At 40.5% G+C, this 13,230-nt stretch overlaps 1 protein-coding gene across 1 annotated transcript in view; it reads right to left on the reverse strand.

Annotated features, from left to right (window-relative positions):
- Nucleotides 1-13,230, reverse strand: part of CNTRL (centriolin) — a 4,034,091-nt gene that overhangs the window by 633,168 nt on the left and 3,387,693 nt on the right. The window contains 1 exon segment of the mRNA XM_044058259.1: nt 5,957-6,162. Within this exon segment, the coding sequence (XP_043914194.1) occupies nt 5,957-6,162 (206 nt within the window).

Below are 13,230 nucleotides of genomic sequence, written 5' to 3' on the forward strand. Positions count from 1 at the left end.
AAAACTGTCATTTATATCTGCACTTTAAATTGCACATCTTGAGAGACATTCAGGGTTATTAATATAGTAAATTATACAAGTAAACATATTTTTTCATATTTTTGTAATATCTTAGTAGGCATGCAAATACAACTTTTTTGCTGTCATGTGAAAGCTTACCTTTGGCTACCAAAAGTTAGTTGATAAAATACATCCCGGCTGTACAGTTTCTAAGACATTACAATTTGTGAAACATTACATAAAAATATCATTCTGGTTTTGTATTCATAAGAACATATTACAGCACTGATATAAAGACTGTGATTGTACTGACTGTTATCAATGCAAAGAAGACTGTTTACTGATAACACTGTTGTTTGTACCATTTAAATAGCGTTTATTGTTAACAAAATTTTTGCATTTATTTGTGTCATGTTTTTAAGATGATTACCCAGAAAATGCTTTTGAATGTAAAAACGTGTGTAGGCTGCTAGAGGTGTGATATTCCACATCACATAAGTGTTAATTTGTTAATCAGCTCTAGGTTGCATTGTGCAACCCTTGACTTCGCTGTTTTGCCTTCACATGGCCATATGAGTGATGATTCTGAATCCAGCCTTAAGTCTTCAACTCACTTAATATTGTGTCTTTGTTAAAATTTAAGCACAATTCATAACTTTCTGTAAAATGGCCTGGCCTTAAAGAAAATAAGCACCATGTTCAGAAATCTGAGAGATTTACTTGTATCAAAAGCACACTTACAAAATAATTCTGATGAGGAATACATACCCAAAATGTAGCAATACAAAAGCACTACTATGCAGACAAAAACATCCAAAAGGCAATCAAGTAGCCAAGCTTTTTTCAATAGTGAGATAATGTGAAGTGTGCCTCACAGCAGACTGTGAGTCACATACTGTGCCTGCTACAGCAAATGTTTTGCATCTTGCCTGTTTACATACCATACATGGCCTGATAGATGTACCTGTCCTGTAAGGGCTAGAATCTTAGCTCCATTTCCAGGGCATAGAAAGCAATCAGCACAGCTGTCATCTCAAGCAGGTTTGCATACAATTCCTGACTCCAGAGGAAACTTTCTATAATGACTGGTGGGAAATGTCCACACTCCAGAGCCTGTTAACAAGGATCTGGCACCTGAATAAGATATGTCAGAGCAAAATGAATCTGCAAGCACTATGCCTGGCTCAGTGGTATACAGGGATAAAGCCCTGACTAGAAAGACATTGACATTAGAGGATTCTACACATGCACTCTGGGAACCACTAAAAGCCCGCTGGAATAAGAACAGAGAAATCTATCTGGGCAGTAGGGGATCATAACCTCCTTGAAGTTAGTGGTACCCAGGTCATGTACAGCCAATTAAACCAACAGTAAGACTTTCTAAAGATTATGCATCTATGAAATGGCAGCAAATGAAGACACCACAGTACTGGTAATGAGCAGTATGAGTAAATAGTCATGCAGAAAAATTCTTGGCCAGCTGCAGCTGATCCAACACATTGTCATGCAGCTCTAGGTAAATGGAGATGCAGTAATCAAGCCAAAAAGGATGCCAATGCATAAACTACCACTAAACAGTCAACAGAAGGAAGGAAAGAAGGAGGTGCTGGAGGCACAAGATGTTTTGAAGATGGAAGTAGGATGCCTTCACTATGGTTGACACTTGGACCCTGTCAATCTGTCAGTGAAATCCATGAGGTTTCATACCTTAGTCACACAAGTCAGCCTATCCCCACTGCAAATTATAATGGAGTCAGAAGGACTTCCTAACGGTGGCATGAACAGTCATGACTACAGTCTTGGATTTGTTCAGCTGCAGGCTAGTTAGTACTCCTCCAGTGCTTCATGGATAGATTCCAGATCGTGTATCTAAGGCAGACAATATGACCTGAGGAATAAAACATGTAAAGCTGAGTATTATCAGTACAGCAGTAAAACTGAAGGCCTCCCTGTTTTGTGGAACTCGCCTAGTGAAAGCATATACACAGAGAAAATAGAAGTGAGCTGAAGACAGAACTCTGGAGAACACGAGATGTAACACAATAAACTAATGAAAAGTTTTTCTCACATACAATCCATTGAGTACATACAGTGAGCTAGGAGGCAACCCATTCAAGAACAGCTCTATTAGCTCCACAGTAGACATGAAGCCAACTTTATCAAATGCAAGAGAGACCTCAAGTATGACCAGGACAGAATAATACTGGTTATCATATTCAGTACCAAGGTAATAGTCATCTCAGTACAATCTCTTGTGCAGAAACAAGACTGCAAAAGATTAACATCTATGGCATTCTGGAAGTACAGATCCAACCTTCTAAAGAAACTTACCAATAACAGTAAGGACAGAAATAGAATGAAAGGCTGGAGTACCCAGGCTGTTGACAACTTAGAAAAGCAAGGATGGCCAGTTAGATGCAGAGGACACAACCTTCTTTTAGGGGAACACTGCCTGATAAATCACACAGTATTCATCAAAGCTAAGTCTGAAATCAAACTAACCTGAACATCACAATTTATACTCTAGCCTTTTTCCTTTTCATCTCATGTCATGGAGCTCAGTAATAAACCAGGGCTCATATGATTTCATATGGACTGGACATACTTCAGCTGGGGCAGTTAAGTTTAGTGTGAAACCTACAGCTATGTTATAATCTGTAAGGAGCTCTTCTGGACCTACTGTATTGGGCACTATAAACAGACAGTAGAATACATCAGCAAACTGATCCCATGTCACAACTTGCTAGTGTCTGCATTTAACCAACTTAAAGTTGGGGGACAGTGACTGGAGTAAACAAAATGAGAAATGTACCACTGGAACTTAGAGCAATTACTCACATCATACAGCTTTCCCATGCAGTATAGAAGATGCCAGTATGGGTCCTGACTAGCAGTCTAATATCATTCCCTCTGTGGGTCATTAGGAAGAACAGAGAAATGGTTGGTCTTCTGCTTTTTCTTGGTAGGGACATCAGCCCTAAGAGACACTGAACATTCTGACCCCTGACGAGATTCAGAGTACCCAGTACCTCCTACCTGACCAGAATCTGTAGAATCCCTCTAGGACTCTCTGAGATAACCAACCATGGTTCCCCCTTGACATCTGGAATAGATACCTACAAAGCCTCAGCGGACGTGCAAAAGGAAGGATCCATGCCAGCCTTTGATGGGCTCATGGCAGAGGAATCTGATTTCAACACTGGCTGGCCTACAGAGTTATCACCCACTTCTAGAGAAACATCTGGTGGAGGCTGGACTGCAAAAGATTCCAGCTGAGATTTCTTGGCCTTCGTCTTGCCTAATGGTAGTACCTTGGTGTTAACTGATGCTATCCTACTCCAACTGTTTCTCAAGCTAAACGGCCAGGGAAGACAACCAATTTCTAAGTGTCTTAGGCACAAACACCTTACAAATACTACAGGAAGTATGGACGTGAGAACCACCAAGACAAAATAAATGCTGTTCATGATGATCCTTATGTGGAATCTGCCTCCCACACTGGCATTTTCCCTTCTTGGATGACATGAATGCCAAGGTAACAAAAAAAAAAAAAAAAAAAAACCCAAGACCAACAATAAGTAAGAAAAAACACCCCAGAAGGGCACTTATCTAATTATAAGCATGCCAAAGAGCATTCAGACCAGCAATCAATGATGGCATTCAGACTGTCGGCAAAGAAGTTCCGAGTGACTGTGTCTGTATGTCACCTTTATGCCCTATGTCCTGTACAGGGAGCATACATGTGACGTACAGGACATACAAGATTTAAAGGCTTTGATATACTGACTGGATATTGGGCTACTCTTGGCAGGAGATCCTTAAGGTGCAGAATACTACAACAGTGATATAAAAAGGCCTCTGTGAACATACTGACCTCTGCTACAGTGGTGCAGCACTGGTAAATAAAACTATATTTACATGTTCATCACTGGCAATACATTTAGTAAAACATATTACTTCACCAAGGCTCTGCTATACCCTAATTTACCGCTGAACAAACCTTACAGACATATTAGTTTTAAGACAAATAATGCCTGCATTTTGCTTGCATAGAGTGATAGGTGTAACAGCATACATGTAAAAGGTATACAAACTCACTTTACTGTGAAAACTGCTGAAATGATGAGTAATTCCCATATGATATCACAGTGTTAAAGCCATATATTTTATGCCTGCTCCATGGCACTGATGGTGAAGCACTGACTGTAATACTTATGAGATGAGTGAGTAATCTGGATGCCAGAGAGGTCAGTGAGGAAGGGCGACTATATGCAGAAAATGCTGGCTCACACATCTTGGCAGAAAGGAGGTGATTTGATCTACTGCAATGCTGCCACCTATGCAATACTATAGATTGGTACATTTCTGCTTCAACCTATCAAGCTGTCCATGGTTGCCTTCATATGTGTGTCTGCAGGAGTGATCAGGGTTTTGTGGTAATATTAGTACAATTCCAGTGCCAAGGGGTAGGGTTAGGGCTAAAATGTAAATACCTCACTACTCTCTGGACTGTAAATAATGAATTTCGACTGGAGGGGAGGCAGGGTAGTTTCCTAGCTTAGGGACACTTATGGTGCTCCATTAAAAGCAGGCGGCACTGCTTTGGGGAGGGATGACTCCATATACTCCAGTTATTAGGACAAAATTCTGCTGAAGAAAAGATAACAGGCAAAGGTATCAAACAGCCTCTGTGGCTGCTAGGATGACAGACTCTTGCTCAACTATAACCCTGTCAATGGTTTATAAGAAGTCATACAAACAGGGGAATGAATAGGTTCAACACCTATGGGAGGGAGTGGTGGTAAGCATGCAGGGGAAAAATGCAGCTAAAAAATGTCCTCCAATGAAATGTATCACAGTATTTTGTTAATAATGTAATTTTCTTATGAAGGCAAGACGGTAGAAGAAGGTAAAGGCAAGTGAGTAGACTGAATGAAGTCAGATAAACAGTGTTCTTACTTCTGATTCAATGGTATAAAAACTATTATAAATAAGTTTTCAATGACCTATAAACTAGGAGGAGCAAACAGCACAACCTGTCAGGAGCCACAATCAGCAGGTGCTGATACTGCACTCACACGCCAACAGCACCTGCTGATTGCTGTTAGTGGCCGCAATCAGCAGGTGCTGACGGTGTCTGAGTGCAGTATGACACTGCTTTAGGAATCCGCAAAGGTATCACAGTTTTGTGAACGAATGTCAATACTGCATGAAGTACTCTGTGTCTGGTAATTTAACTGTAGCAAACTTCTTAGCTGCTTGTTACATTTAAAGCAAGCAGCTTGCTAAAGTTTCAAAGCAGAAGTTTTTTAGTTTTTTTTTTTTTTTTTTTGAAGGGGGGCTTCAAATTTGAGAAGACTTTGTTTTTTTGCTCCCCAACTCCAGATAGCCTAGCCATGCTACTGACTTTACATGATGTACAAAAATACTAGATATGAATGTGTAATATTTACTCAAGTCCTTCCCAGTGGCATTAAATTTTCAGTAAACATAGCACACTTTTAATTCCTTGTAAGAATGAAAGTTGTGAGAAGAGTTTTCCTAAGGTTGTCAGACTGTAAGGTCTTATGTCTCTGCCCTAGTTATATGTATCATTGTCTCAAGTTACTGTTTGCTCTAGGACCCAAAATCAGTCTCAAGGGCCATGTCTCATGTTATTTTCTCAGCCCTTCTGATGTCATCAACTTAGACAGCACCTGAAGGCCCTGTCTGTAATTCCCAGTGGTCTCCAAAAGAGGTCACCACTTCAGTAGCCTAATGTCACAGCCTACTGTGTGGAAGGTGAGTCAGCTAAGTGCCAGCCCTTCCTACCTTCTTGTTCATCCATTCAACACCTAGGTCTGCTAATCTCATGTATGTCACCACCGATGTGTGAGATATGCCATTCCACTGTCACCATGTACGGTAACAAGAAATAATGTTTTATTAAACAAATTTGTACGCTGCTGAAACTTACATAAAGTGCTTTCTCCAGATGTGCTCTCTGACTTTTGATTTCTTCTTTCAGTGCTGTTATCTGTTTTTCAGACCTTTTTCTGTCAGAGATGACTTGATCTTGGAAGATTTTAAGATCTGCCTTGGAAAGTTCAAGCTCTTTCTGTACATGCAATGATTCTTCCAGTTTTTCCTGCAAAAGTTGTTCCTTTACTGAAAGGCGATGTGCTATAAACAAAAAATAAGCTATTACTGTGTGACTGCAGAATACCACCTGCACTGACAAGAAGACATCTATATAATACTTTACAATAATAAGGAATAAATGAGTTTAAATAATTCAATTTCTTTATAAAAACAAACAGCTTGTGTGTGATTATCAGAAGTAAAAGTTCTGGAAGTAATCCCCTTTGCTTAGTCCTTCAGCATACTTCGGTTTAACCATTTAAATGCCAGTCATGGATGCACAATCTTGTTACTTACTTATTCATTCATTAATCATGTAAGGCAACTGACCAAATAGACACATTTTCAGCTACAATCTGAACACAGGCTAAAATTACATTGTCACAAAATTTACATCAAGACCAAGCTACAGACAGGTTTAGTTGTGGAAAACAACAACAACAATAAAAACTGTGTAAAAGAGTAAACGTAAATTTATAGGCTTGTATACTCATTGATAATACAAGGAAGTACTGGTATTACTCAATCACATACATTACTGCAGTTGCTTTATATTCAGTGATTAGTCAAGATTTACAGAAATATCAGTCATCAGTCAATGGTTATGAATGCAGTAAGCAGGAATATTTCATCTTAAGCACATGCAACCAGACCTATCATTTTAGCTATCTGTCAAGGGTTACCAGTAAAGAAGTAATGTGTAGGGAAATCTTAACATCAGCAAGAAACCTATCACGCATCAAAGGTATATAAGCTGTGAAGGTTCAGTCTCTACACTTAGTATGGGGGAAAAACAAATGACAACCTGCAGGCTAGACTCAATATCACAGTGTGTGTCCTTAAGAAACTGACAAAAGGTCACTGCAGGAGAGAAACCAAGGTTAAGAACAACATGGATGAGTTGTTTTTTTTTTATATATTTTTAGTTTTCTCCAGCTGGACATTCTTCTTCTCAAGTATAAAAAATTGCACTTTCTGATAACTTACAGTGGGACAAGAGTTAGGGGCTAAGGGTCATTATTCCACAGCTGGCATAGTTTTATATATGTTGTCTTAGTCCTCCCATTGCTGACCAGAATGTGTAATGAAGCCTACAACGTCAGGCCTTAAGAGTGGGTATGACTGCTGCCCCACACAACTAAAGTGCACACACTGTTTAGTAGGCTGTACCTACCTTGTCCAATAGCTTGAGATGATCAGTACTCCTTCAGAAGTAGTACTTACATTGATTTCTTCCCTGAGGGTGGGCCAGCTAGCTTTAGCCTAATTTTGCAGTCTGTTGCAGCCTGGCCTCTCCAGTGTGCAGTCCCACTATTTAAATCTAGGTAGGCTGGGGCACAGTTAAGGCTCTACCACTCTGTACCACAACCCTGGCAAAGTCAGTCCTTCCTTTCAAAAGGACACAGGAAGCCCTGGTGAGAGAGAGAGGTAATGTGGCTCATACACTGGTAAAAGCACAATAAATAAACTTAAAAGCCTCATAAGTCTGACACTGTGTTCAGGCCCAAAGGCTGTATAGGAACACTGACTCAGAGAATGCTGGATTATAGACATTTGAATTTACCCAGGTATCTAAATTATTCTTAACTGTATATAATGTTGGTGGCTTATGTATTGTTAAGGGTACCCTTGTTCCAAATTATGGGGATGCCCTGTGAGACGAGTCCTTCTTACATTTGCCATAAAAAAATTATGCTGTAGTTCAAGGCTGCTGTGCCTATGTGTCTCAGAAGAATTGAACATATCCAGATTTAATGACACCCTGGGAGATTCAATGTGCATTGATCTGTATGCCAGGATAAACATACCTTAAAAATATCTGTAATGTATGGAAAAAAAATCTAACTTTCGACATCTTTCCATATATGGCAAATTCCCCACAAGTGTAATTTTCTTGTTAAATTTTCAGTGGTCTGTTTATAATATTCCCTCATTGAAAGTACACATAAATGTTACAGAGAAATAATTCCATAACAGTAGTCAGTATTTTGATTTCACATGAGGCATACTGCTTATTTGTTGTTAAAATCTCCGTAAATCAAGTATTTTTGATGTGTATAAAATTCCAGGTATAAATGATGCCATTTCTATCAACTGCGCAAGAACTCTGCGGTTAAATGATTGGGTGAGCGAGTCACGTAATTATGTGACATCTAAGAAAGTATGTCGTGATAATGTAATTATTCTGAAGAAGTCTAATTGTTAGTCAGATGAAATGTTGCCATTGCCCTACGAGAACGTAACCTGATTATGGCATGCAAAGACTTATTACTTTTCGTAACAAAAGGGAAGGTCGTGGGCAGACCATTTAGGGAAGGTTTGCTTATTAAGTTGGCCTTCTTTTCTTTCTGGAAATTAGACAGAAAAATGATTAAGGTAGCCTAACCTGACAGCAGATAACTAAAATTCTCTTCCTGAGATAACAGAAACCACAATATACACTTTAGTTGAAAGGCATTTCAATTCCAGTGCATCTGATGGTTCTAATGGAGGTAATGACAACTACTCTGAAATAAAATTCACATCCCACTGGAGAGAAATATGTCTTCTTGGTGGCCTTATCTGAAGAACTTCGTTTAGTAAGGCCTTAACTGAAGATTCTACTTCTGTAAGTAGAAAGGCTAGGACAAAGGCATAGACTGCAAATATGAGAACATTCATGAACAAGCCAAGTAAATATCAGACATGTGATTCATATAATCCAAGAACCTTTACACAGAACTGTGTAAATGATCTAGACCTTGTCATTTAGTCCATGGGACATATCTTTTCCACTGATTATAGCTTAAAGACATTCAAGAGTCATGAAAAAGAGCTGTTGCAAAACATTAAAATTCGATCTTCCAAGGCAGATGAGTTTAGTACTGGGTTTTAGTATGACTATAAACATCTTGCTTTATTACTGTGTAAAAATGATAACATAAGGGCCACAGTGGAAAAGAGATCAAATGCATAAAAAGGGAATATTATGGCAGCATGGGCTGAGGAGAAGGTGTCTTAGAATGGCCTTGTTTTGTTTTAAATTGTAACTTTTGGATTATAAGAAATGAAGGGAAAATGCTGGTTGATGGCAAAGGCTACAGAAAGAATAAGCAATATGTCTTTCAAGCTATATTATGAGAGATAACAAGTCAACCAACTACGACTTGATTGTTACAATACACAACAAAAAGGTCCACTTTTGTGAGACCTCCTCCACATCTGTACAATGTCTTACTGCATAGATCCAGACTAAAATCATTAGCCCAATATATTTTTCTGTTTAAAGCTTCTGTTAACGGATTCTGGAAACCAGAAATATAAATTATGATTAGCTGAACACTATGTTGCACAGTTCATTCTCAACATTCCCATATCTTAGTTGTCTCTCTGCACTGTTAGAATGTTCTGCTTCTTCCTTGTTTATCAACTGTATTATTCTAGTGCTGTCTATACTGAATTAAGAATGTTTTGTTTGACAATTGTCCAAGGTTTTCAGGGCCCTTTCTCTTTTAAGTTGATGTGAAGACACTTTTCCCACGGAGACCAATTGCCTGCACTAAAATGTCTTTGAAATGGATTTGCAAGCATAAGCCAGAGTGTCTATTGCTGGATACTGGACTTTGGATGAGGAAGAAAGTCAATCCAATGGATACATTTGTTGTGCATGTCCACTACAGGAATTCCTACTTTATGTCCGAAAGTACAGGAACAATTTCATGAAAATCTAAAGGCTGGTTAAACAGAAATCTGTGCTGCAACTGTATCTTTTTCAACTGCCTTATGTACACAGACAACCTTCTACTACTACTACCACCTAGGAACACAATATATGAGAGATGCAGTCACATGAAGAACCTAGAATCCTAGCTGTCTCAGTCACAAGCCAGTACATCTGGCACTGAGATGGTTGTCTGCACAAACATTACGAACTATACCTCTACCACGACCCACATTTGTACAACACACTCCTACATATGCGGAGGTTCTCGACAAAAACATACCTACACAAAAGATACCTGTGAAGCAAAAACACACATGCACATCACAACCCACAGCACCAAGCATCACACATACTACACACGTCTGTGTGTCACACCCTCTAAGGTCCAGCCACAAACCCAACATACTAGTCATAGCAGACTCTATCATGAGACACACAGATGTGCCCCTCACCAGGGTAGACAAGGAGAAAATCACAGTAAGTTGCTTGTCAGGTGCTAGAATCCACCATATCACGCAAGCACTTAAGTCTCTTAAGACTTATCACAGTCCATGTTGGTATGAATGACTTCAGATGTACCTCTCTGAACTATATGAAAAGAAACATGACTGAGTTGGCTGAATATGTGTCCCAGGCAGGTCTGTCCCTAGCCTTAAGCAGCATCCTACCATCAACCAGAATGATGCCTCAATACAAACAGAAAATAATTGACTAACAATTAGCTTAGTTTCTGGTGTCATTCCAAGGGAATTCAGTACCTGACAGCCTGGGAGGATGTGATTGACAGACCACGATGCTTTGCCAGAGATGGCCTTCATCTGCCTCCCCTGGGCTTCAGGCTTCTGGCAAAGGCTCTTACCTCCCCCATAGTGACTTTTTTAGGCAAAGTCATGAGCACAAAATTACCAACATGAAAAATTCTTCTAAATGAAATGTAAAGGTCATGCTGCTAAACTCTAGGAGTCTTTGCATGAAAGTGCACTCATTGCAAGCACTCCTTGCCCTGGAGGATGCTGACATTTGTGCAGTCGCTGAAACCTGGCTCAAAGCTGTGGAGAGCACCCCATCCTTATCAGGTTACACATCCTACCATTCTTTCCAATACATACCATACAAATGGAGGGCTACAAAGTCAAAGGAGGTGGAGTTTCAATATTTATCAAAGACATACACATCTCCAGGCTGATCAAATGGTATAACACACAGGAGTCACTCCAAGTGCAGTTAACTGCTGAAAAAACACCTATTCAAATCACAGCGAGTTACAGATCCCCAACCATGACTCAAGATGCTCACTCCACCTATCTGGACTTCCTTGAATCCATCAAGATTCAACCCTCTATCTTGATCCTGGGTGACTTTAACTATCCAACCATAGAGTGGAAGATCTGTTTTAGCCCAAACATGAATGTCCAGAGATTTCTCGACTTTGTCAATGCCAATGCATTGGATCAGCAGGTCGACACTCCTACGAGAGGTGAAGATATCCTGGACCTGGTCCTAACCAACATGAGTAGCCACTGCAGCACCCCTACAGTGTCATTCTCCTTGGTAAGATCCAACCATAAATAGATCACTTTTGAAGTCACCATCTTTCCCTGACCCCCCTTGTCAGGGTCAAACAAAAATAAACTTTTCCAAAGCTGACTACAATCTCCTCAGAGCAGGTATAAGCAGCTTCACAGCCACAGTCCCTTCAGTTGGAACTAGCACTAATGTCTAAGCCCACACCAAAAAAATATATGAGCATCTACATAGCTGTATGGACTCAGTAATACCTGACAGGACCATATTCCTCAAGGAAGAGTGAACCTATCTGGTGGGTAACAGCAAAAACAAACTGTATATTGCTGTCCAGGACCAAGAAGGAGCAGGTGCCAAATTGGAAGCAATCTCTCCTTTGTCTGAACAAGCAAATAAGGTCATTGGTGAAATCCTCTAAGGCTAACTTTGAGTCTAAATTAAACATATCCACTAAGAACAATCAAAAGGCCTTCTTTACAAATGTCTACAATCTCAAAGGTAACACCCAAATCTCCTCTGAGCTGGTGGTCAATAACACCACAAACACCATAGATATAGCCAACCTGCTGGCAGACAGATTCAGTGAAAACTTCACCTCCCTGTCCCCCCATTAGTAAACCAGGACAACCCCAGCATCTGCTCCCCTCCCCTCATCACCAGGGGGTAGGTCTTTAATGCCCTCTCAAAGACAAAAAATACAGTCTCCATGGGACCTGATAACATCCCTGGCTGTATCCTACACGAACTTAGGCATGAGGTCTCAGCTCCATTAGCCACCCTATTAAACCAAAGCCTGAGCATTGGCTTCATCCCAGCTGAATGGTGGACAGCCAATGTCATCCTTCTACACAAAGGTGGAGCATCCACCGACCCAGACAATTATAAGCTCATCAGCCTAACTAGCCTGATCTGCAAGGCCATGGAACACATTATCATGGACCTTATAAACAAGGACATTGACAACCTCCAAACTCTTGACCCCACACAGTTTGGTTTTGTCAAAGGGAGATCATGCCTGTTATACTTGGTCAACTTCTTCGAAACAGTCACCAAAGCTATGGATGAGGGGAAGATGGTGCACACCACCTATCTTGACCTAGCCAAAGCACTACTCCCCACTCAGGCATTACAGATACACTCTCCCAGCTAGACATCAACCCATATGTTACCAAATGGTTAGCTAACTGCCTCACTGATAGAACCCACTCAGTCAAAACAGGAGAAGCGACCTCTAGTAGTAGACCCGTAACAAGCGGTGTACCCCAAGAATTGGTCTTGGGGCTTCTACTGTTTACTTTTCTGAGGTGCAAGCCAAAAGCAGTGGTTTGATAACTGCAAGCTGGGTGCTGTCTTAAATTCCCCTACTGACGTGAGCATTCTCCAAGAGGGCCTTACCCAAACTAATGACTGGTGCCAAAAGCATGGCCTCAAACTGAATTCCAAAAAATGCATCATTATCCTCTTTGGGGAAAATGGCATCCCCACTAATTATCACATTAATAACAATGTACTAAGCATGCAATCAGTCTTGAAGAACTTCGGCATCTAGGTTGATAGCAACCTGAGTTTTAGCCACCACGTTGCCTCTGTTGTATGGAAGGATTTCTACATGGCCCACCTCATAAATAAGGGTATTTCATCCAGGAACAAGTAGGTCATAACATCCCTGTACCCCCCCCTTATCAGACCCATTATCGAGTACAATGCCCCCTCGGCATGTACCTTGCCAAGCACATGCAGCAGCTGGAGAGACCACAGAGGTTCCTGATCAGGAAAATCCAGGGTCTGAAACACATATCCTATACAGATAGGCTAAAAGCCCTGTCCCTCTACTCAGTCTTGTACAGATCGCTCAGAGGTGACCTGTGTCTGGCATACAAGGC

This window comes from Protopterus annectens, chromosome 16.part0, assembly GCF_019279795.1.
Source record: "Protopterus annectens isolate FY-2018-M chromosome 16.part0, PAN1.0, whole genome shotgun sequence".
Classification (NCBI taxonomy): domain Eukaryota; kingdom Metazoa; phylum Chordata; order Ceratodontiformes; family Protopteridae; genus Protopterus; species Protopterus annectens.